Source organism: Xiphias gladius, chromosome 16, assembly GCF_016859285.1.
Source record: "Xiphias gladius isolate SHS-SW01 ecotype Sanya breed wild chromosome 16, ASM1685928v1, whole genome shotgun sequence".
NCBI classification, from domain to species: domain Eukaryota; kingdom Metazoa; phylum Chordata; class Actinopteri; order Istiophoriformes; family Xiphiidae; genus Xiphias; species Xiphias gladius.
In genome coordinates, this window is record NC_053415.1 from 20,998,641 (window position 1) to 21,022,480 (window position 23,840).

At 39.2% G+C, this 23,840-nt stretch overlaps 2 protein-coding genes across 6 annotated transcripts in view; one reads left to right on the forward strand and one right to left on the reverse strand.

The window, feature by feature from the left end:
- itga4 (integrin alpha 4) overlaps positions 1 to 17,499 on the forward strand; it is a 66,447-nt gene extending 48,948 nt beyond the window's left edge. For 3 of the 5 annotated variants that reach the window (XM_040147759.1, XM_040147761.1, XM_040147762.1), the window contains 10 exons: positions 95 to 196; positions 1,034 to 1,110; positions 1,549 to 1,638; positions 2,129 to 2,216; positions 4,041 to 4,148; positions 5,305 to 5,430; positions 6,260 to 6,385; positions 7,109 to 7,207; positions 8,252 to 8,371; positions 8,823 to 11,667. In XM_040147759.1, coding sequence (XP_040003693.1) covers positions 95 to 196; positions 1,034 to 1,110; positions 1,549 to 1,638; positions 2,129 to 2,216; positions 4,041 to 4,148; positions 5,305 to 5,430; positions 6,260 to 6,385; positions 7,109 to 7,207; positions 8,252 to 8,371; positions 8,823 to 8,924 — 1,038 coding nt within the window. In that variant the 3' untranslated portion in view covers positions 8,925 to 11,667. Of the gene's footprint in view, positions 1 to 94; positions 197 to 1,033; positions 1,111 to 1,548; positions 1,639 to 2,128; positions 2,217 to 4,040; positions 4,149 to 5,304; positions 5,431 to 6,259; positions 6,386 to 7,108; positions 7,208 to 8,251; positions 8,372 to 8,822; positions 11,668 to 17,304 lie in introns of those variants that run through there. The other 2 variants (XM_040147760.1, XM_040147763.1) reach the window with 2 other exon arrangements.
- Positions 11,588 to 23,840, reverse strand: part of cerkl (ceramide kinase-like) — a 41,696-nt gene continuing 29,443 nt past the window's right edge. The window contains exons 8-14 of the mRNA XM_040148854.1: positions 20,355 to 20,532; positions 18,624 to 18,689; positions 17,725 to 17,762; positions 17,486 to 17,594; positions 17,275 to 17,371; positions 13,994 to 14,190; positions 11,588 to 12,602 (exon numbers count right to left, since the gene is read on the reverse strand). Coding sequence (XP_040004788.1) covers positions 12,524 to 12,602; positions 13,994 to 14,190; positions 17,275 to 17,371; positions 17,486 to 17,594; positions 17,725 to 17,762; positions 18,624 to 18,689; positions 20,355 to 20,532 — 764 coding nt within the window. The 3' untranslated portion in view covers positions 11,588 to 12,523. The remainder of the gene's footprint in view (positions 12,603 to 13,993; positions 14,191 to 17,274; positions 17,372 to 17,485; positions 17,595 to 17,724; positions 17,763 to 18,623; positions 18,690 to 20,354; positions 20,533 to 23,840) is intronic.

Sequence of the window (23,840 nt, forward strand, 5' to 3'; positions counted from 1 at the left end):
TAGGATTATAACTTTAACAACACAAATAACTAATAAATAAATCAGTAAAATAAAGTACACACAACAAACTGCCTTTGTGTATTTTTGTGTGCAGCAGGACAACATGGTCAGTTGTGATGTCACAGAGGGAATCAACAGTACAATCGTGGTTGTTGACTGCAGGATCACCAGCTTCCTGCTCCCTGCCCACGCCCAGGTAAACCTCAGCCAATCACACACTGCTAGCCGCTCTGTGAGGCTGCACTTAAGTACTGTGACGCTTTGAGCTAAATGCTAACGTCAGCATGGTAATATGCTCACAGCGACAATGCTAACCATGTCCACCATGTTAGGCTGGCATGTTAGCATTTGCTAATTACTGATGGGAATATTATTAGTTTTGCAGGTATTTGGTCATACACCAAAGTATCAGAAAATTTTTGACCTGACGATGGCACTTGATGAGAGTCGAGAGGATCACCAAAAATATTAGTTAATCCTGAGGCACATGAATATCTGTACAAAATTCCATGCCAATCCCTTCAATATGCTGTGGAGAGATTTCAGTCTGGACAAGAGGGTTGGACAAGTATTGTCATCTTTCGAGCTACGCTGCTAGCATGGCTAACAAAGACAGTTAGCTAATATTTGGTCCTCTGCTCAGTCTACTCAAAGCTACCTTTAGTCCAGAGGTCAAAGGTCAGATCCAGTGTGCCTGTACTTTCTGTTCTCCAACTTTTGTTTTGCCCTATTTGCCTCGTCCTAGTTCTTTTTCTGAGTAAATATTGTGAAAGAAACTGTTGAAATATGGGATCCCCCCCAGAATCAGACAAAGCAGAAGTTTTAAGGTGGAATTTCCTTCAACATGTGAAAGCTTACACATTAATATGAGTTCAATGATTCAGCTTTACAGAAAAAAAAAAGGACGTTAGTTCAGAGTTTAGAGTGGAGGAGGAAGAGTGATTGATCATCCTGCAGCCATCAGTCATTAAAGGAAAGATATCAGAAAACTGTAAAACCATTTGAAATCACTGACGTTTCCTGTTTCTTGTAGTTGAATATCAGCTTCCTATTGGATGTGAACCAGAACAGCACACCTGGTGACATCAACATCCAAGTCAACACAATCAGGTAAGGACACAGATCCTCCTCTCTTCTCCAGAGCTGCAGAAAGACCTTGAAAATTTTACATAAGTAGCAATTTCAACTAAAGCAAAAAATATATAAGTACTTTAAAAAAAAACTTGAGTATAACTTTTAAATTATTAAATTTAAGGGGAAATTTAAAGGTAAATAAGGAGTTGAGGGGAAATGGAAAAATGTAATGTATTATTATGATTTGAGAAATGAAATTCTACAATAAAATTGACTTATTTCTGATTATTAAACTTCCAATAAAAACCTTAAGATGAGCTTTCTGAAGTCATATTCCCTTTGTTGTTTTTCACAGCTCAGATTGAGGCAAAGACAAAAAAACAAAGTTGCCATGATTCAGTCCATCTATGAGTTAATGATTAGACGTTTGCAAGTTAATTCTGTATTCATGTATAAAATCTGTTTTCTCCTCAGCGATAACTATGAGAGGGAGGAGTATCTCCATGACAACTCCATCAGTCTCCTCCTTCCTCTTAAATACGGAGTTGACATCAACGTCCACGGGTGAGTCAACTTACATTACTATTACTCTTTCAAAATTATTATTATTATTATTTATTATATTTATTATTATTAGTATTATTATTATTATTAGTAGTAGTATTATTATTATTGTTGTTGTTGTTGTTAATAATAATAATGACAATGATGATAATAATAATGATAATAAATCTTTATTTTCAAAATCCAAGTTAGTTTCAAACAAGGTAGCAAAATTAAAATAAAAACTATAAAATCCTTCAGGAAAAAACACCAATTCCAGTGATGTAAGATAAAGGAAATAGAAATTAAAAACAAATTCAAAAAATACAAGTAATTCATTTTCATTTTATAATAAAATACAATGCAAGTTAAATAAAAAAACTCAGGTAAAAACAGAATATGCTCTCTGATAAAAGCATTAAGAGATTTAAAAGATGTTGGACATGATGGAGATGCTGAACTAAAACTCTGCTGAGTCAGTCTGTTTGACTGCATGTCTTTCTGTTTGCAGTTTTGTGACTCCTACCTCTTTTGTGTTTGGAGATGAAGACTCGACTCCAGTTGAGTGCTACACTGAAAGATTCAACTACACATACAAGGTAAATGTCGGTCTGGTTCAGGAGTGTCTTCAGGTGTGTTCAGGCAGAACACAAAGTAAATTGTGGTCGCAACACAATCACGTACAAAGTCAATAGAAAAATCCAAGTGGATGTGAACAGACCCAAATTTGCTCTAGGCAGCACTAATTGAAACAAAGACACATTCACATGAGTTGACACTGTTTCAATGTAGTGAGTGAGGAGTTTTCAAAACAAGAGTTACAAAAGTGCTTCACATTAAAGAATTAAATATCAAACAAGCAGGATAGCAACAACAAAATAGAATGTATTAGTGTGAAATTCCCCAAGGCAACATGAATCTACTGAACAAATGTCCAGACAAAAGGAAAAAGTAACAAAAGCCTGGTCACACCAGCACTCAAAACAGCTAAATCTTGGGGTGAAATCAATTTGACCGCAAATTTGACCAGTGGGCCTTTTTCACAGCTGACATTTTGACTTACCATTGTAGGAAAATCACAGGTGTTTTCTTTTACTCTGACATGTCAAAATGTCACAGTTCCCTGGCCTTTGAGGGAACTATTGTAACTTCTTAGCTGTGTTACATAATCCACTTTTATTGAACCCTCCTCTGTCGCAGTATGAATTGGTTTGCAGACAGTTATGAAAACAGGAGTCGATGTACAAAACATGTTTTGAATTAACTGTGTAATATTATTCCATTTAACTGTAAACGTTCCAGTCCTGAGAAACAAAGAAAGTTGGAGCACCATTGTGATTGACTAGCAGTAGCCTGTTCCTGGCTGGCAGTCGTGTTAGTGGTTAGCTTGCCTGCTACAGCAGGTACAAATAACCCTGCGAGAGGTCACTACATGACCAAGTTTCTACAGCCACAAATTTCGTAAAGACGTGCAGGTTAACATTCCTCTGCCACTTTATGGTGTGATCAGGTTAGTTCAGAGTCTGAGCTGTCACACAAATACAGACACAGTGCGTATGCTGCAAGCTAGCTTGAGCCAATGTCTGTACAGTCGGTATATTTCCACAAACAGTCCAACGGTCAATTTTGTGTGAGAAACGCAGGGCGAAGCTTTGCTTTATGTTCTGTCTGAGCACATCTTTCCACTGCTCAGCTTTATAACCAGTGAAGGTCAGCAGTTATCCTTCGCTGATAAAAACAGACCCTGACTCCACTTCCTGAGTTGTCTGTTTTGCCAAAACCTCTGAGGCCAACTGTAAATTCTACTGCAATCTCCCCAAACTCCTTAGTTTTTTCTTCTGGTGGCAGCCTGGGCAGAGATCCTAGGAAGGGAAGTTATTTACTTGTAGTTTGGCCACTGATTTGGTCCTTGTATCAACACGGTCAACAGCTGAAGCTGCTAAAGTGGCTGTGACACAAACCTCATGGAGTATTTAAGGTACTTAAGCCACTTCTTCTCTGAGTCATAACTCAGTCAACTCTGAACACACAGACAGGATACACATATTTTAGGTTCAGTGTTACTTACACGCTTAGAAGATATCATCATGTCCAATGTCCATCACCAATATACCTTAATAAATCTGCTTAGAATTTATAGAATAACATCCCTCATAACTCCAAAAGTTACCTGAGAATCATCACATTTTTAAGCTTTCTTCAGTATAATGTTAATTCACTGGGAGTTGTCTACACATTCAGGGGTGCACTGCAAAAAGGAACAGCTGATAGTTAATATGGCATACTTTCACTGTTGGCAATATGCTGAAATTTGAACAAATATAGACTAAAAAAAAATAAAACTCAGTGTCTCCATGGCAACAATATTTTTCCTAATCTAATCTGATCTCTTCTGGTATATCTGTTATTCTGTCTGTCTGCAGGTGTTAAACTCTGGTCCCAGCCGGTCAGTAGATACTGTGGTTGACATTGCCTTACCGAAGATCCTCACCCCGCACCGACACAGACTACTGCAGGTGGTCGACTGGCAGGTATGTGCAGAAACAGTACCGTCAGCAGCACTAGCAGTAGCAAGATAGGTAGAGGAAGCAGAAAGAGCACAGACGGTATAAAACCTGTTAGTGGTATCTGTGTGGTTTCTCACAGGTTTCTGGAGATAGACTGTATTTTAAATGCTGGTTTTTGCATGTACTACTTGCTGCCACCCTTCTCAGTCACAGAACCAGAGTGTTTGGGTAAAGAGGGCTCGAGCCTGAGGTGGAGCTGAGGTGGGACAAGCAACCAGCAAAACTCATGGCTGAGCGCAAGAGGCTGAGACAGCTGTAACCAAGGCAAACATGCCCCTAAATACCAGTTTTAATGCTTCAATATCATCTTCATGGGACAGTGATTCTGAAAATCTCCACTCAGACTCACATTAGAAGAAGTCAAATGATCTACTGAGACCTGAAGTAGTTGTAGAGCAAAATGTACTGACATGGTACTTCTAGAGAGAAGCTGGGGATTTTCCTATACACTTCAAAACAGTCACAACAGAATTTTTTGCAACAGCATCTAGTGGTAATTAGAGAAACTGCGGCTGTAAAAGTCATCTAACCCCGAATGAACTTTCAAAAACAGCAGATGATGAGAATCAACAGTAGACCGACGGTTCAGTGCCTGCTTCACCAGCAGACTTCAGGCTTCACTATTTGTGCTTTTTTCAATACCTTTCTTTAAAAAATATGAAATGAATGATTTTTTTTTTTTTTTTATTTAACGAAAGAAAGTTAAGTTTTTAAATGTTAAATGTCTAAAAACTATCAACTGTACAAGAACCTTGTCTGGATAAAATGGTTTGAAATCTGGGAAAAAAAAAAATTTAATCAGGAATTAAGACCAAGAATTAGTTCTAGCATTCACTGCCAACTTTGAGTACTTAAAAGGTTTTGACCCTGGGCAGGACCACAAAATGTGTTCACATTCGATATGCTGCACTGGGCTTCTCTCAGATTTGGGGTTTTTGGTGGTTTTTATAAGACACTCATGCATTGGCTTATACACTCAGCCATGGTGGTTGCTAATGGTAGTGGTGGTTGAGGTAGCAGTAGAAGTACATTAGTAGTTGTGGTAATAGTAGTAAACATCAGTGGTAGAACAGTGTGTACATAATATTAATACGTTAATTCTCTCTCTCTCTCTCTACAGACGTCTCACGGTGTGTGTTCAATCAGTGACACAACTATTTCAGTCATTGAGGACTGTGACGTTCCTCAAGCTTCCTTCATCAAGCAACTCATCTTCTTCTTCTCCTCCGCCTCCACCCGCAGAATGGTAAAAACACATACTGACACACACATACACTAACCCTAAGCTGATCTTGGCTAATGATGGGGTGAAGTTAGGGGTTGAACTTTGTACAGTTTTGTAAAATAAATTTAGTTTTAAAACCAATTTTAGATTAATATTATATAACATAAAACACATAATTACAAATCAGTCCTTTTCATTCATCTCCATAGCAACAGCTCCCAGGGCTCATGGGCAGTGTAGTATTTAGAGCCATTCCACTCAAACTGACGGGAAAAATGTGATTTGTCAGTGAGGTTCCTGTTGAAAGGAGACTTCACTATAAAGATTTCCAGTGGGAGAAAAACCCATTTCACAGCTGAACAGAATAGCTCTTCAATAGCCTTGCATGGCGACTACAGTCTGATTTAAGGTCTGCTGAAGTTTTTAGTCATGGCTCTATGGATGGCAATATCTGTCAGTCGGTCCGGAACTTTGATTCAGACTGAAATATCTCAATAACTGTTGGCTGGATCACCATGAAATTTTGTACAAACATATTTAAATCCTGACATGGTGGCGCTACAAGAAAAGTCAGAGGATCGTGAAAGTTATTTTAATTCATCCTGCGGGGGCAGCAACATCTGTAGCAAATGGCAATGCATCCAGTTGTGGAGAAATATCAGTCAAAACCACAGGCTAGTCTCATTGGACACATGGTCTGGGGACCATGAATGTCTATACAAATTTTGTGTCGGTCCATCCAATAGTTGTTGAGATATTTCAGTCTGGATCCACTGACACTGCCAGCCCTAGAGCCTTGGTGTGTAGTGTGTGTATGAACATCAGTATTTTTCCATGTCTGTTTGTGCAGTTTTGTGGCCGTGTTGATGACGTGTGTGAGCGGCTGGTGTGTCATCTCGGTAACCTGGAGGCGGGGAGAGATGCCACCATCCAACTAGAGACCAGATTGAACCCTGCTGTACTACTTCAAGCTCCGGTAACAAACACATATATACATTTTTGTGTGTGTGTGTGAGAAAAGTTGTTCTTGTGCCTGTTCTCTCTTGGTCTTTTGTAGAGGTTTTGCAGATGAATCGAACCAGGCTGCCTTACATTTAGAGAAACAGACAGCTGTGGGCCAGATGTGTAAACAAAGCTTATGAACAAAAACCATGCATAGGCCACTTTCCACACACAAACTTTTATTTCTAAAAGAAGGACTTGAGAATGTGTCCGCCTCACTCACTTCAGACCAGATGTACACATAGTTTTCTAGAGCCGGCTATAGATAATATGATGAGGTAGACATGAAATATAACGTGAGTGATGCAGCTGTAAAATGGAAAAATGTCAATCAAAGGCACATTCATAAACATAACTCTAAATTATTTATGAGTGGTGAATTTGATCCATTTTTATTTTACATTTTAGCCAGCATTCCCCAGTGTTGATGATCGTTTCATTGTACCCTGAATTGTGAAGCGCTTTGTAAAGCCTGTTTCAATATAAGCTCTATAAATGAATTATTGATCATTAAATAATGATGATAGAGATATTACCACTAATCATGGTTTACAGATACATGTGATTTAGCTTTATAAATTTGACGATAAGAATGTGATTGCATATTTCTGTCTTTGTGTGTACACAGTGTTAGTCGTGAATCTACAGAGTTTTATGCATCTAGACCCTGATGTCTGTCCTTGTGTCTCTGTCTCAGGGTCGTCACAGTATCATGATGTTGGAAACCCTGGCGATGATATCATCTCCCAGAGAAGATCGTCACAATATCCTCATGCAGAAACAACCTGCAGCACAGGTAAAACGCCAAACAGCCAAACACTACCAATAGCTTAACCAATCAAAACCAAGGTCCCGAAGCTCAGTAGTGTCCAGTCTGACCATAGGGTCAGACCACTTATGGAATGAGTTCATCTATGCGTTCACACTGCTGTCTGATCTGATGGTTAGTCAGGGCCACACATCATCATCGTCATCATCGTCATCATTATCAGCTCTCTCCTCATCGAAGCTTCATCCTGGAAATGGGTTTCTATTTCTGTACTAGACAATAAAAATTGAACAGAACCAAAGGTGGCAAGTAAGCACATTTACTCCAGTACTTTACGCAAGCACACTTTTGAGGTACTTTACTTGAGTATTTCCACAATATGTTACTTTACACTTGTCCTCTACTACATTTCAGAAGGAAATATTATTCTTTTTACTACACTACATTTATCTCACAGCTGTCATTACTAGTCACTTTAACAATTAAGATTTTACATCGAAAAAACACATGATAAGCTTATAAAATGAAAATTTGTGTTAAAGATTAAACCAGTAGTTCCCAATCTTTTTACTTGTCTACTTGGGAGCCCTTGTCATGTTTCAGATGTGTATGAGTTGTTATCAGTTCCATCAGAGACGTTTTCCCTCTAAACTTCTCACATTTTGTTTTGAGTAAAGTAAAAAAAAAAAAAAAAGGACATATTTAATAACATATCATTCACAGGGGCAATTTTTCTGCAGAATTAGTACTTTTACTTTTGATACTTTGAGTACATTTGACTGATAATACTCCTTTACTTAAGTAGGATTTTAAAATACAGGACTTTTACTTGTAATGGGGTACTCTTACATTAATATATTATTACTTTTACTTAAGTAAAGAATCGTAGTACTTCTTCCACCACTGGCAATTATATTTTAGACAGTCAGCAGCTACAGCACATATAAGTGCACTATCAAAGCCTCATGTGAGTTGTAGTTGTTGAATGTTAACCCTACTTAATCCTACTGCAATCTTCTGTATATTCCATGTGTTACTAATTATCATACATTGTATGTGGTACATTTCTAGGTGGTGGTTGAAGCTCTTTTTACACAGAAACCCTCAATGACAGTGAAGGTCTTCATCATCGTTGTCAGTTTAGTTTTGGGTCTGATGATCCTGGCTGCTCTCATCTGGTGTCTGTGGAAGGTAAATATATATTTTTTAGCATAAATACCTCTGATAAACAAATACGTTTGATTAGATAACATTTAACGGTTGAAGAATGAACTTGTAAGTGCTCTCTGGCGAGCAAATGTTGTTTTTATCTACCTTATTGGCTGACACGTACGCCGATACTAATAATATCGACCATGCTGATGTGTCAGACGGATGTAAAGAGGCTTTGAATCAGAACGGGTTTGCTTTGCTTTTAAAATAATATCATGTGTCACACTTATACTAAACTCCTGCTGAACTGAACTAAGATATCACTATATAATGTACTAATAAACTGCAGTATACTGAAATATATTGGCACTGGTAACCTATAGTATATTGTAATATACTGTACTGATAAACTGCAGTATGTCGGAATATAACTGTTGTAGTAGCGACACTGGCTTCATTTTTTCACTGTATGTCTCTGTCTGTCTCTCAGGCTGGTTTCTTTAAGAGGGACCTCCAGAAGAAGGAAGAGGAGTTCAAGAGACTCAGCTGGGACTACGTTCCTAAAAAAAGCGAAAGAGAGAGCATCTCCTAACTCCGACTGTCACCTCCACCCACGACCTTTGACTTCTGACTATAAGGTGAAGTTCACATTGTGACTGTGCAACAGTTTCAATGAGACATGCAGTATGTGTTGATGGAGGGAGAACATCAAAGGGGAATGAAATCTGTCCAGACTGTGTCAGAAGTTTGAAGTCAGACCTGTCCGAGTGTGGCGGATGATGAACATGTCTCAAGTGAACACCTCCTGCACACGTGTGAATCTGACAATGAACTTTTAAATTATTTTGCCTGATGTGCCTTCAACAGCTCAAAAACTTGAAAACGACTTGATCGACGGATGGATGGAGGATTAATAAAAAGGGAAGTGAATCTGAAACAATCAAATCTGGACCAATTAGAAGGGGTCAGGGTTCCTTGGGATCATGACACTGTTATCGATGGCCTCCATTTTGACTCTTTTAAGAGGAAACAAATCAAGTGACCTTCAATCTCAGGGGAAGGAAAACCTGGCCTCTGATAAGCTCATAACTCTGTGGAAGGCCTTCCTTTTGTCTGTGTACATTATCTTTCCACGTTTTTGTTCACCTGCTGACCAACACCTTACCCACTGGCTGTGCACACACCACATGTCGTCCAGACAGAAGTAGTAGTCAAGTGCTGGAAGCCGCAGGTGCAGCATTTGTGTATGTAGAAAACAACCAGCGCAGGAGTTTTAATGGACACTGAACACCACAGCTGCTTTTTGGCCTTTAGCACCTTTTCACTATGGGAATTGTTTGTTTGAGTTTCTGGTCACAACATTTAAACCACGCAAGGTTTTGTGCCAAATTCAACTTTGGGTGAACTTTGACACCCAAATTTATAGCGTTTGCCAACATCGAGCCATCTTGACAGTGCTGACCTTTGAGGGAACAGAGACTCGACCAAAGTGGAGGACACTGTGGTAGATTATTAGCTGTGTTGCAGCATCAAATTTTATTTAACCCTCTTCTGTCAAAATAAAGTGTTCCACCAAAGAAGTCTGCGGAAAGTTATGAGACAGAGCTCTATGGCACAAATACGTCTTTTGCCCTGTCAGCGAACGATCGAGACAATAATTGACAGTTAGCGCTTGCACATTAGCTTGGAGAGCTTATTCCCCTCCTTAATAACTACTTTTAAAATTTAATGATGAACAATCCTCAGAACAAAATGCCAGTGTCGGGAAAACAGCCCAGAGCAGAGAAAATAGAAAGAGTCAGAAAGAGAGTTGTCACTGGATGGTTTTCATTTGGTTCATGAGGCTCCTCGCTTCCCTCACTAGTTTGATGGCAAGAAAAAAACACCTGGTGGTATACACCTGGTATATGACTATAGATATACAGTAGGAGGTGTCAGGGCAAAGAACGTAACTGATAGAAATGAAATAAGTAGAAACTCTGTTTATAACTGAAAGAGCAGAATGGACGCAAGGAAGCATGAATAAAATTAATAGCATAATTAGTTAGTGAAAGAGCACAGGTACAGTTAAGTCTTTTGAGCCTCTGGATGATATTTTAGGATAAATAATAACCAAAATTTTATATCTGTACATTTTTCCTAAATGAGCCAAGAAGAAAATAAAAGCCTTTGGTTTCAGATTCTGCACACACAATATTTTTAATTTTAGGAATAACAGCTGTCATTCCTGTTTCCACGGGTTTTTTTCCCTAATTTACATGACAAATCATGTAAAATTATTATTGATATAACTTTTACACAGTAGCCCGAACTAATCAGTAAGATTCACGTTGAATTGGCGCAGTGGTCCTTGAAGAAAATGTCCTTATTGGATACACTTCGTCTTCTCTGAGATGTATTTAGTTGACTGGAACGTCTTTGATGCCGGACCTTGATCGATTTCCAGGTCACGGGTTGTAGGACAGAGATGGGGCCTTAACACTGTCAGTCTGATGTCACCCTTGTTTACTGTTAATCTGATCTGTTTATGTAGTTTGCTGTGAGGCTGTTTACCACCGCTGTAAGGAAACAGCTCAGGGAAATGTCCCGGGAAACCGTTTTGTGCAGGAAGAATAAAAATTGTGTATGGCCGGGCGGAGCCACATGACCACGACTCAAGAAAGTATAAAAGTAGGTCTCACATCAAGTGCGGTATGAATGGATTTTGCTGTTTAGGCATCTGTGAGACCTTGGTAACAGTCAGGACATTCCCACATGATCGTTCTTGTGGGAGTCCTATAATAATGTAATTTATACAGTGCCTTTTCAAGATACTCACATCAAATAAGTAAAAAAGAAACTAAAAAACTAACTGTACACAGATGACTGCTCTCAGACCAGGTGGTTCTGGCGAATCCAGGTTTCGTTTCTTGGTCGACACCCTGGTTTGTAAAAGGCTTCAGCGTCACCAAATCCGTAAATCAAACCACTCCTGGATTCCGACTAAACATCGAGTGTGAAAGCACAGTAAAAAATGCAACTCTGGTAACACAGTCAGCAACACATTGAGCCACAGGGTTGAATAGTGGAACACTACTTGAAAACCAGTATTTAAACAACGTTTAAGGTATTACAAGTATTGAAAAGCATGGTTTTAACTGTCTGTATTCTGTGAATGCAGACAATTAAAACAGATGCTGCCTTCCCTTCTTTTTATCTATTTAGTACAAATGCACATCACACAGAGAGATGTTTTTAATGTTTTATTAACTGGTTATTGTTTTTGTTTATGTGAAGTTGTTCTGCACTGGAGAGTCTCACTGCTTTTATCAACAGTTTTCTATTAAAATTAAAGATTTTCTATTTAAACAACTTGCAGCTTTTTTCTCATCATGATCACAGCTGTTGCTCTAAAAATCAGCATTATAATAACAGAGCTTAAAAGAGATTCTACATAAAAACAGCCAAGTTCATATAAACAGCTCTGTTATATTCAAATATAAAAGTTGTAAAGTCTTTGAACACAAACTTATGGTTTGTGGTTCGGCTTGTTTTGCAGCAACATCATCTGTACAGAAAGCAGCTTTACTATCAACATGCACAATATTCAGACAATAATCAGTACTCAGCTAATGTAAAATAAACTGCACAAAGTGTGTTCTAATTAATGTGAAATTAGAGACAATCTAATTGCTACTAGGTTATAAACATTTCACATTAATAAAATTAGCTTTTTAAAAAAAATTAATCTGCATCTTTGCCTCGCTGCTGCTGAACCAGACGCTGGGAGACATTAAGCAAAAATTGAAACCTTTAATAAAAAAATATGCAACACAAATGATATTAACGTCAAGTCATCTGAGAAAATCTTTCAGTTAAAATATAGAAAAATGTAAACATTAATTTGAATATAAAACATTAATCTTTATCCTTCATTATTTCAAGAAGTAATAAACTTATAAAGCACTGTTAATTTGGAGTTAAAGGTAGCTTGTTTTGTAGTTAACTTATTGATGCAATCAAGTGGCTAAAAAAAAAAGCAGCTTTAACAGGAAGCTGCAAAACTCTGTTGCTTGTTTTTTGTGTACTTTTACTACTTTGAATGAAACCTTGACATTAGGTCACATCACCATGGAAACCGTATCGACAGAGTGCTCTGTTGAGTCATTGCGGTTACCATTGCGACATGTCACACAGCGTCCTCCGCTGGACTCAGATGCAGCTGCAGGAGATGGTCAACTCAGCCTCGTCCACCTCCTCCCCGTACAGAGTGATGAGCCGCGGGTGGACCCTGAACGCACCACGTATGCACATGCACATGCACAGACAGACAGACAGTCAGATGTATGTTTAGAGAGTTGGATACAGGTGAAGTGTAAGGCCTGATTTTCAGTATAATGTGATGTAATGAGATAAAACTGTAAAATAATGTAACAGGTAAAGAAGGATCAGTTCACCCAAACCACAAAAGAAAAAAATCTCGCCATGCAGATAGTTTTGGTTTTATTTTTCCACATTTTTAAGATGTACTGTAGGTGTCTGAGATTTCTGCCTTCACCCCAGTACAATGGAGGAGAGTGGAATTTAGTTTGTGTGAATGAATGTTTCCATTTCCTGCGATAAACCTCATAAGTCACTGTCAACAGTTTTCATCAGGACTACTTCTTTGGTAAAATGAAATAGTCCTGTTACTCTGAATGTGACTAGTTAACAGGGGCACTGTTTATGAAAAGATTTTTATTTTTTTTTAAGGCACGCTCCAGTGATTTAGTTTTGCACATCCGTAAAGTTCCAAGAGACAGACCTTTTAAAAAGAACTGCCAAAATTGAAGCAGCAGGGGCCGAGATGTCCTGACCTTGTGGCATGGGACAAGCTGCTGTTCACTGTGTGGGGGATCTGGTGATACAGCCAGGTTTTCCGGGTTTGCGCACACGCTTACGTTTCTGTAACGCTTTCACCACAGGGAGGAGGCCAGGATTGTTACCGCACATATCCCAGTCTGAAAATGGCTTTTTAAAGCCTGACCCTGATGACATCACTACGACGTCACCGGGGTTACTTTCTCAGACTCGACAAATCTCCTCCACAGCCACAGGAGACATTATACTGCTGTTTTTTCAAAAGGCTGATCGGTACCAGCCGTGATGAGCGAACTGATCCTTACGTGTCAAACTGGTGGAGCAGCTGGCGGCAGAAATCTTAAAAAACCCAGAAAGTAAAGCCAAAATCTGCTGGGACAATGATAAAATATTGTTTTCTTTAGTAATTTGGGTAAAGTAACCCTTTGAGACAGGAGACCTTGTATACACTTTAACATGATATATAGTAATTATGTAATGTGTATATATATAACATATTTATGTATTACACATGTCATTGATTACTTTTTAGTCCTAGATTTATATAAATGCAGTCATCTGCTTACTTCTTATTGGTACAGCTTCAATAGACAGAAATTCGAAGAGGTCACCTTGGACTGTATTTTTTTTCACTATTTTCTAACATTTTATAGACCAAACTATCAATCATGTTACCAATAAAATAACTGGCATGGTAATTGACAATTAAATTAATCATTAGCTGCAGCCCTGTTTCACTCGGTGCAATAATACACTGTTAATAACAATATTTATGATTATTAGAAGTTTTTTTTCTTTCAGTAGTAATAACACCCATCATACCTGATGACCACTTCGTTAGCGATTTCCACCAGCTCTCCATCAATGTTCCAGGGGAAGGCGGCTCCCCCTGATTGGATGATGGGCGTTGTTTTGGAGTCGCCTTCCTCCTCGCTCTCCTCCTCCGACCACCCAGTCAGTAAACGTGGGCGGATCCTCACCGCTGACACGGTGTGCGTCTCCACGAAGGAGAAGCTGAACTGCAGAGGGACAATCAGGCAGTCAGACAGACAAGAGTGTGTGAGTGTGTGTGTGTGTGTGTGTGTGTGTGTGTGTGTGTGTGTGTGTGTGTGTGTGTGTGTGTGTGTGTGTGTGTGTCAAAGATCAGCTGAGGAGGTCAGAAAAGCTTGTTAAGATCCTCGTTAAGCAGCTTGTTAATCTGCAGCAGTGACTGGGTTTCTTCCTGTTTACTGTCCTGTTGTCTCTACTTTAACACCATGAAACTCCAAAAGGGGGCAGCACAGACCTGTCTTCTTTCTTTCCTCTTCAGTTTTTTTTTTCTTAAAATAAAACTGAAAGGAGGGATTCACAACTTTTCAAGTCTGTCTTTTAACAAAAGTAAGTACATTTACCCCAGTACAGTACTTAAGTACAAATATGAGGTATCTACTTTACTTTTCCATTTCCATGGTACTTTACTTGTACTGAAGAAAACATTGTACTTTTTACTCCACTACATTAATTTGATAACTTTAGTTACTTTGCATATTAAGATTTTACAAACAAAACATAAGAATAACTTTTAAAATATGATGCAATGCAAAAAAATTTAACTTAACCAATTTGATTTTAAAACAAGTAATTGATGAATCAATTAGTTGATTGAAATTATAAAAAAATTAGTCAGGAAGCGATGAATCTTTTAGGTAATTTTTCATGCTAAAATGCAAAACGTCTAATGTTTTCAGCTTCTCTTATATGACGATTTGCAGCTTTTTCTCGCCTTAAATTACAGTTACAGTTGCAGCCTTATATTCAATAGTTAAAATGAGCTGAACCTCAAGCTCAGCTACAAGAGTAAAATTCTGTTTAACATTAATGCATGAGTAATAATAATCTAATTATATAATTATATATAATATACACATAGGGATCATTACTCTGCGTTCAATACTTTTACTTTTCATACTTTAAGTATGTTATGTAGGACTTTTACTTGCAATGGAGTATTTTTATAGGGTGGTATTAGTACTTGGAGGAATACTTCCTCCACCACTGTAATAGTCACGTGTTCCACATCACCTCTTCAGCTCAGCACAGAAACACAAACAGGAAATTTTGGACCAAAGAGGCTGGAACTTTGCAAGATACCTACTTCAATAAATAAAGATGTGTCTGATTCTAGTTGTCGGATCACACTGCTGTAAATTCTGGTTTACTTTCAATTTTCCTCATAGACCTCACCTGGCAAGACTGACTCAGGTGAGGCTCAACGTCCACAGTGGGACTAAAACCAGGGTTGCCACGGTTACATGTCTCCTGCTCCACCAGGATGCCCCGTCTTGTCATGCCTGACGCTGAGCTGTCCGTCCAGATGTAGGTCAGTGAGTAAACAGTCTTTTTACTCTGCAGGACAGTGAACGCCACACTGTCAGTATATTTAGTAAGTGGGTTAGTGTGCGGTCTCACAGGCCAGGCCAGGCCACGCTGAACCGGGCTAATCTACTCATTAACTAGTTTACTCTATGAGAGGAGTCTGAGGATGGCGGGGTCAAGAGTGAGCAGTGGTGGAAGAAGCACTCAGGTCTTTTTGTCAAGTAAAAGAAGCAAAACCACAGTTTACAAATACTCAGTTACAAGTAAAAGTCCTGCATTTCTAGCTGCTGAAGGTGGGACCAATTTTAATTTTGCACTGCTAGGTGGTTTGTCAGTTTTCCTGCGTGGATCAATAGTTATATCTTAACCTCTAAAAATACATAATAATTTATTTGTTGATTATATTTTGTATCATAAATCTGAGTCTTCACAGTAACCATACACTAACTATGATCAGATAAATCTACAGGAGTAAAAAGTATATTATTTAATATTGACTACTTGAATACAAGTATAACTCAAGTAGACTACAAGTACGTTCAAATTTTACTTACAGTACTTAGAGTATGTACAGTACGAGTAAATGTACTGAGACACATTAGGGATGAGATAAGATAACGGCTCCATCTTGGATCCAGTTCCTGGTAAGCAAAGCACTCTGATTCGTCAAGCTCCGCTGCTAACAAATCTCTTATCAAACCAAAACCTAATCTCTCCTCACTCTTTTTTTTCTCAAAGAGCAATGGAAAACATACAGTTAGTAGCTTCTCATTTTTAGCCGAATGTCTCTGGACAAAAAGGCAAACATCTCCAGCGACAGATTAGATCAGCTGTCGCTCATTAACGTTAATCCAGAAATGAAAAGTTTGTCTGTTCTCTTGTTAACGTGCTCTCTGTATTGTCTGTATTCAGCCAAAGATGGTTTGTGAGTGAAAGACACATCACTTTGTAGCACAGCCTACGACCGTGAGTGGACTGTGTGTCTTTGTAGTTCAACATGGACAAACAGAGTGGTAACTATTCTATAGAGAAATGATCAGATGGTCACCTCAATGTCAATTTAAACCTGCATTAACTAATCTTTTTACAAGACTTGAGGGTGTTGTGATATATATCATCACCTTTTAAGTTCCTTTAAGTTCATATGTCAATCTTCTCAGCAATCTTCTTAACAGCTGCTTATGCACACATGCAGCAGACATGGAGCAACGTTATCATTTATTTGGAGTCATGTTTGTGTCCACCTGATGAATGTAAGTCCAATATTCACTCTCTTCTAGCTCTGTTTTTGGTCTCCTCCAACTCCTGAAGGAAATATCTGGTTCTTTAGCTTCTAAATGCTTTGCAACGTTCACAAGCTACTCTACAGTCCATCTTTAGAGCTTTTTTTTCCCTCTGAAAACAGCTGCCTGCTACAACTGAACAAGACACTATGAGAGCGTTCTGGCTCAGACAGCTAGATAACGAGCTGAAAGTCCCTGTAAAGCTCCGTAAAGCTGAGGGGAGCTGCAGATTCAGGTGATAATTCTTTCACTACACCTGAGCGACACCTTTCATATGGGCAAATTGAAAACTGCCATTAAAAAAGCTGATTTGACATCTTTGTTGTTATTTTAGCCTTTAGTTACTTGTAAATGTTGAAAGTTAAACCCTTATAAGATTAGTTAATGGTTTAAAACAAGATTTGATTCAATAAGTGCAGAGAAAGCAAAGACTGAGAGGACTGTTTAATTGGCACCTGTTCTCACCTGTCCACTGGATCCGTTGTATCTCTTCAGGTGTTTGATGAACTCTGACCTGGAAGTGTTTCTCACTGCGATCAGCGCTGCACTGCCATTTGCCAAACTGCCACAAAAGGGAAGAGGAGGAGAATGTTGATGAAATAACCGGCAGGGTGGTGCGTTCAAGGTCATGCAACACACGTCAATTTACACAACTGCTCGTCATACACCTGTGTACCTGGTGTCGGGAGCCAGTCCTCGAGGTGCATGTGGACTCAGACAGGGGATGGACATGATGCTGATGCTGAGATACAGGCCCTGATCAGTCGTCCAGGACTCCTCCCCCTCTGCATCCACCAATCACAGAAAGACAAATAATAATGGCAGACTAATTAACAGAGGTTGCTTTTTTCAGCTTTGTTCTTCTGTCCAGAAACACAAAGTCCCCAACTAAAGACTGGCAAGTACTGCTCTCACCTGACTCTGGATCATGGTCCACATCCTGGTCCTCGTCTCTGAGATAAAGGAGATCAAAATTTGTTTTAAACACGACTGGCAGAAATAAGTCTAAAAGTGAACGTACTCTGTATAACACACTACCTTTCAACTGTCTAAGTGGCTGTTCAGACCGAAAACAAACTGTTTGTTTTAGTTTGACATTTTGGGAAACACACTTATTCACTTTCTTGCCACCAGTCAGATGAGAAGACTGGTACCACTCTCACATCTGTCTGATATATATGAAGCTACAGTCAGGAGACTGGAAACACTTCAGTTTTTATGTAAATTAAACAAATAAGATATAACATGTTAATTAGCAAGCCAGGCTAGCTGTTTCCCCCTGTTTACAGTCTTTATGGAGGAGGTTATTCAGGAGGTCCAGTTTGAATAACAGAACTAGGGCCAGAACTAATCATCGATTGATTTGATGATTTTCCTTTCGATTATTCAATTAATTGTTTTGTCTAATGTCAGAAAAAAGTAAAAAATGCCTGTTATAATTTCCCACAGACTAAAGTGATTTCTTCAAATGTCTTGTTTTGTTCGACCAGCAGTCTAAAACCCAAAGATATTCAGTTTACTGTCATGTGTGGCAGAAAAGCATCCAATTCTCACATTTGAGAAGTTAGAAATAGACAGTATTTTGCATTTTTGCTTAGAAATGATTGAAACGATTGATTGTCAAAATTGTTTGTCAATTGACTAATTGATTAATCTGCTAACTGTTTCAACTCTTAACAGATCCATGACTTTGAATGAGACACGAAAACACTGCAGAGACACTACGATGCTATGAGACAGGATTTTACTGCTCTGGAGCCATATCACGGTGACAATCATTCTATCTCCAGTTTTACAATGTGTGTGTTTCTTACCGATGTTCAAACAGATTCCTGGTTGATTTCTTTGCTGGTAAGAAAGACAGCTGACAGTCCTCTGGCCTGAGGGAGACAAGGAAAGAAATGTGAGGAAAAATTAAGTTTTAAAAATTGTATAACTTTTTGCTATACACTCTATGGACGACAATGTTGGTTGGTCGATCAGTTCGACCACTTTGGTCCGGACTATAGTGTCCCTGTAGTGACTGTAGTGTCCTGTTACATAGATCGCCATTAATTTTGTGTAAGCCTTCATGTCCCCCTCAGGATGAACCATGATCTCTTTGATGCTTCTCTTACTCGTCTTGTAGTCAAAATTTTGATGTGTCCATTACTTTGGTTTTTGACCATCATAGCGGACGACAACGGATGCCACGCCTGGGACGCCACATTGCGTGCCGACAAAAAGACTAGCATGTCAGAATTATTTTGCCTTCTCTCGTCATTTTCCACAACATGTTGGGTGACGATGACCAATAGCAGCAAAGCGCGCTATGCCACGCACACCTGTAAACGTGGCGAAGCGGAAGAGGAATGATGATGTCAGTGAAACTGTTCAACAGAGGAAAGGTTCACGGGGCCATGGGAACATATCCCCTGCCTTTTCGATGTTTCTTCCTTTTTTAGGCTTTTCCAAACACAAAACAGCCAGTATCACCTGCACCTGCTACAGCAACCTATTGTTGATCGCGGACCCACGTGAAGTCTGTCATGTCTCAGGTCAAGGGCAAGAATTTATGACTCTGTGATCACCTAATTTGACTCATTGACCATCTTATCGGACAAAACTATTGCGTAGTCTGAGCCCGGCATGATAACGGGTCTGTTTTATTCGAGTGTCCCAGTAAGGTCATGACGTGGTGACAGTGAGCCAGCATGAAAAATACCAGGAGACTTAAACTAAAGAAGCTAAATGGAATCATTAATTTTATATTATTTTTACACCTGTCTTCTTTCTCTCTCTCTCTCAACCCCAGCCGGTCGAGGCAGACCGCTGCCCATCCAGACCCCGGGTCTGCTCAGTGTTTCTACCTGTTAAAAGGGAGTCTTTCCTTGCCGCTGTCGCCAAGTGCTTGCTCATGGGGAAATGTCGGGTCTCTGTAAATCATATTACAAAGAGTACGGTCCGGACCTGCTCTATATAAAAACTGCTTGATATAACTTCTGTTATGATTTGGTGCTATATAAATAAAGTTGACTCGACTTGGCTTTTCCAACTGCGACATGTCAAAATGGCCTCTGTGGAAAAAGTCCCAGGCCCTGTTTACCAGAGTATATAGTGCCATATATTTACTGTCCATCATTTTGAGTGTCCCAATTCTGTGAAAGTGTAAAATTACCACACCATAGTGCCCTATGTGCGACTTCAGACTTGTCGGTGGTGATGCTAAATGAGGATGATTATTGAGTGTCCAGAATCTCAATTAATTTCTCATCACAGGGTAAACTACTGAGTGTGTATTGTATCGGGAGTAGGGAATGAGAGATCGAGGGAGTGATTGCAGACGGCATGTTTGCATGGTATTGTTAGCATTTAGCCCAAAGCACCTAAACATTCTTAGTCTTGAATCTGAATTCGGGGAAATTTTATTCATATATCCTAAAATCACTAAATTACCTCAGACGGATTTATAGTCTGAATATATGGACCTGAAATTAAGATCAAGGGAAAAAAAAATTCTTATTAGTCTTTATAACTATGAAATAATGTGTGTTTGTGTGTGTTACCGAAGTCTAGCCAGCGTCTTCACTAGAGCATACTCTCGTCGCCGTGACGATGACATCCACCTCTTCTTCTCCGCCCGCGCTAAGCTCTGCCCGCCAAAGCCAAACATGGCGGAGAAACCGAAACGTACCAACTGACCCAGAGATGAGAAGCTGCACATGTCCACCAGCTGTAGGTGACCTGTGGGGTGGGTGGGGAGAAATACAGATGTTTGAAAAAGATCCTTGTGATGATGAATATTTAATAGAAGAAGTTAGGACCTTCCACGCACACACGCACACACGCACACACACACACACACACACACACACACACACATACACACACACACACACACACAAACATAAAGCCTGTAAGGAGGTCAAGTGGTCGTACGGCGAGAACCTCATTTATATTCATGAAAAGCAGAACTCAAAATATAGACGACAGAAAGAGGTCAAGAGTGTGTGTGTGTGTGTGTGTGTGTTAATATCTATAAACTTTCGTCAGTGGAATCACATTGCAGTGGAGGGACCAGGCCTTGGTTGTACATCAGTCCAGTCTGACCCGTCTCTGAAGCACCAGAAGTCAGAGGACATTTACAGCAGATTTAGGTCTGTTGTTATTTTTCGTCTCTTCAGTGGACGTTCAGGTCACGTGCTTCACGAATTTCATGATTTATTTGCCGAGTCTGTCTCCATTTCAGTTTGTCGTGTTTGGCTTTTACTGATACAACGACTTTTCCATCTCAGCCGAGCGTAAAAACCTTCTTGTGAAATTTCTAATTTCCAGCGTTTCCACTCCGCGTTTTTTAACTGACAGACTGTCAGGGCCCTCCCTCTGACAGTCTACCTCTGTAACTTGTTTTCCAAAGCAGTACGAGTTTCCCACTTTTTGGTACTTTTTAAACATTACAGTTACAAAACTAACTGGAAAATTTCAGTAAGTAGACGTTCTAAGATTTTTTTTTTTTTGGGGTCAAAATGTGACTTCTCCTTCACAGCACACATATACACTTGTACCAGCTGATGTAAAGCAGCAAGCGATGTCTGTTTCCAAAGGTTTCTGATTGTTCAGTTTGCTATTAGGAGAGCTGCGTGTTTCGTTGTTAGACGATTGATTGGAACGATCAGCTCGTGCATGGAAAAAGGTCATGTGACCAACAGAGGCAAGTGAAGGCATTGCTTGGCTACTCTCCAGTAGCTTTGAACACTCATCACGGGCATACGCAACACCTTTCAGATTTTCAAACACGGCTAAGGATCGGTTGTAAGGCTGTCTTTTTGCAGAGTGGAATTTTTGAATTGGAAAAAAAAAATAAAAAAACAAAAAAATCAACCTCATCAAACATATTTCACCATCAAAACCATTCAACAAGATGCTCGATGAGCCTTTAGACAGACACCCACACACGCGCACACACACACACTCAGCGTGCCATCTGGCCACATACCTGCTGTAACCTCTGCTGAACTGCTGTCTCCCCACCTGTCTGTCTTACCGACTGCCTGTCTGTCTCTATGGATAGAATCTGATTTCCTCACCATATGGCATGTTATCAGAGAGTGTGTGTGTGTGTGTTGTGAGGATTAAAGCTGAGACGGTCAGTGTGTCAGTGAGATCAAACCTGCACTGCTTCTTAAAGGTGTAACCAATATTTAGTTTGACCATATAAACTACAGGTAATACACTGGAGAGTTTAATTTATAAAAGTAAATATATAATATAAATGTTTCTGTTTGTCAACTGATCCACTGTTAGTATTTATTTATATTTCAGTTTTCCATTGAAAACATTGTCCTGTTTTCCTGCTGTGTGTACAAACAACACTGATGAATTCACAGCTCAGGTGGAGTTTGGAATTTTAAACAATATTTAATATAAGAAAATTTCTCATCATGTATTTTTTCCTACATTTTCTTTTTTTTTTGTCCACCTACTAGCACCTGTAAACTCCACTAATTAACATGTTGAAATATGTCATATGTAGTTGATTATTGTTAATTGTTAATATTATTGAAGTGTAAAACAATTATTTGCCTTTTTATGTGCCGGAGTATCTCTTGAGCGGCAGCAGTTACCTCGCGGAATCTGGCACAAAAACCCCTGTAAAATGGCAAATTGTCATTTTACAAACATGAAATTTGAATAACATCTTAATGAGTGAACTTTGTAGCTGGTGGTAGGTGGATTTTATTACATTTTGACAGAGCCAGATTCTCTCAATTCAAAACAATTCTTGATTCAATTAAAAGGGCTCTTACCCCGGAGCACTGTGGGCCAAATGAAACATAACTGACAGTTGAGCTGGTTTTGATGTGGGTCAGTAAATGGGTTTCGGTCCAAATGTAGCACAAATTTCAAACAAATTTAGAGAAAATCGGCAGGAGAAAATGCGAAATTATTTTTGTTTCCATCCACTGCTGCTATGTGAATATTAGGAGTTGGTTGGTCGAGATAAACAGTGGGTGGCGCTAATTGTGGAGTCGGTGAGATTGAAGCGCTGCAGAAGACGAGGGTGCAACAAGGTGACGTAATTAAAAGACCACAAGTAAAACATCAGACAGTGAAAAACCATTTATGTTTGTTTCATGTATACATATGAGGAGGGTTACACAGATCTGATGTTTTTCGTCTCTTCAGTGACGTTTAAGTCACATGCTTCATGTACGTCATGATTTATTTGCTGAGTCTGTTTCCATTGCACCTTGTTGCTATTTGCTTTTATCTGTAGCGTAAAAACTCTTTTGCGATATATTGAGATTTTTTTCCAATTTCTGGCATTTCCGGTCCTTTTTTTTTTAATGCTCAAATTGAAAATGCACAAAAAAACAAACACTTATTTATTTCAGTGCATTAACTTGGAAGAATCCTGTAGTCTTCTTCCTGTATGAAAATAATTGTCATTTAGTGATTGTTTTTTGTAAAAGAGTATATCTTCTGGAGTAAAGGGAGGACAAAGGAGAAAACGTGGAGCTCGGCTGTGTTGCTGTTGACATAATGTCTCCAGCTGTGGAGAAGGGCCAGTGTTAGTCCTGGGGAAAGCTATCATTATCCAAAACTTTGTATGGGATTTTGAGATAAAGTGGACTGTGGATCAAGTGATTTTCTTCAGCCAACCGGAACAGTTAAAGTTTTGAAAAGTGCTGCAGTGTGTGCTGGTCAGCCGGGCTCGATTGTTAGTGCTAGAGTTCGGTGCTCTGCTCTGCTAACGTCCGTTTTAAGGTGACAAGAGGATTCACAAAGTACTTCGCCTGTGTCTTGCGAAGCTAATTATTAGGTCATTAAATCCAAACTGCTACTGAACGCTTGCCTTTTTTGAAGATGTATTACCCCTGATGTGCCCTACTTCATATATACCATACAGGCACGAGAGTATCTTTGAATATACTGAATCTAAAAAAAAGGAATTACCCCATTAAGAGTCCACTGTGTGCACACCAGGATGCTAAAGCTCCGCAGCTACAGCCCTGTGACACCTTAAACATAGTTTTTCAAAATTTCGTTGC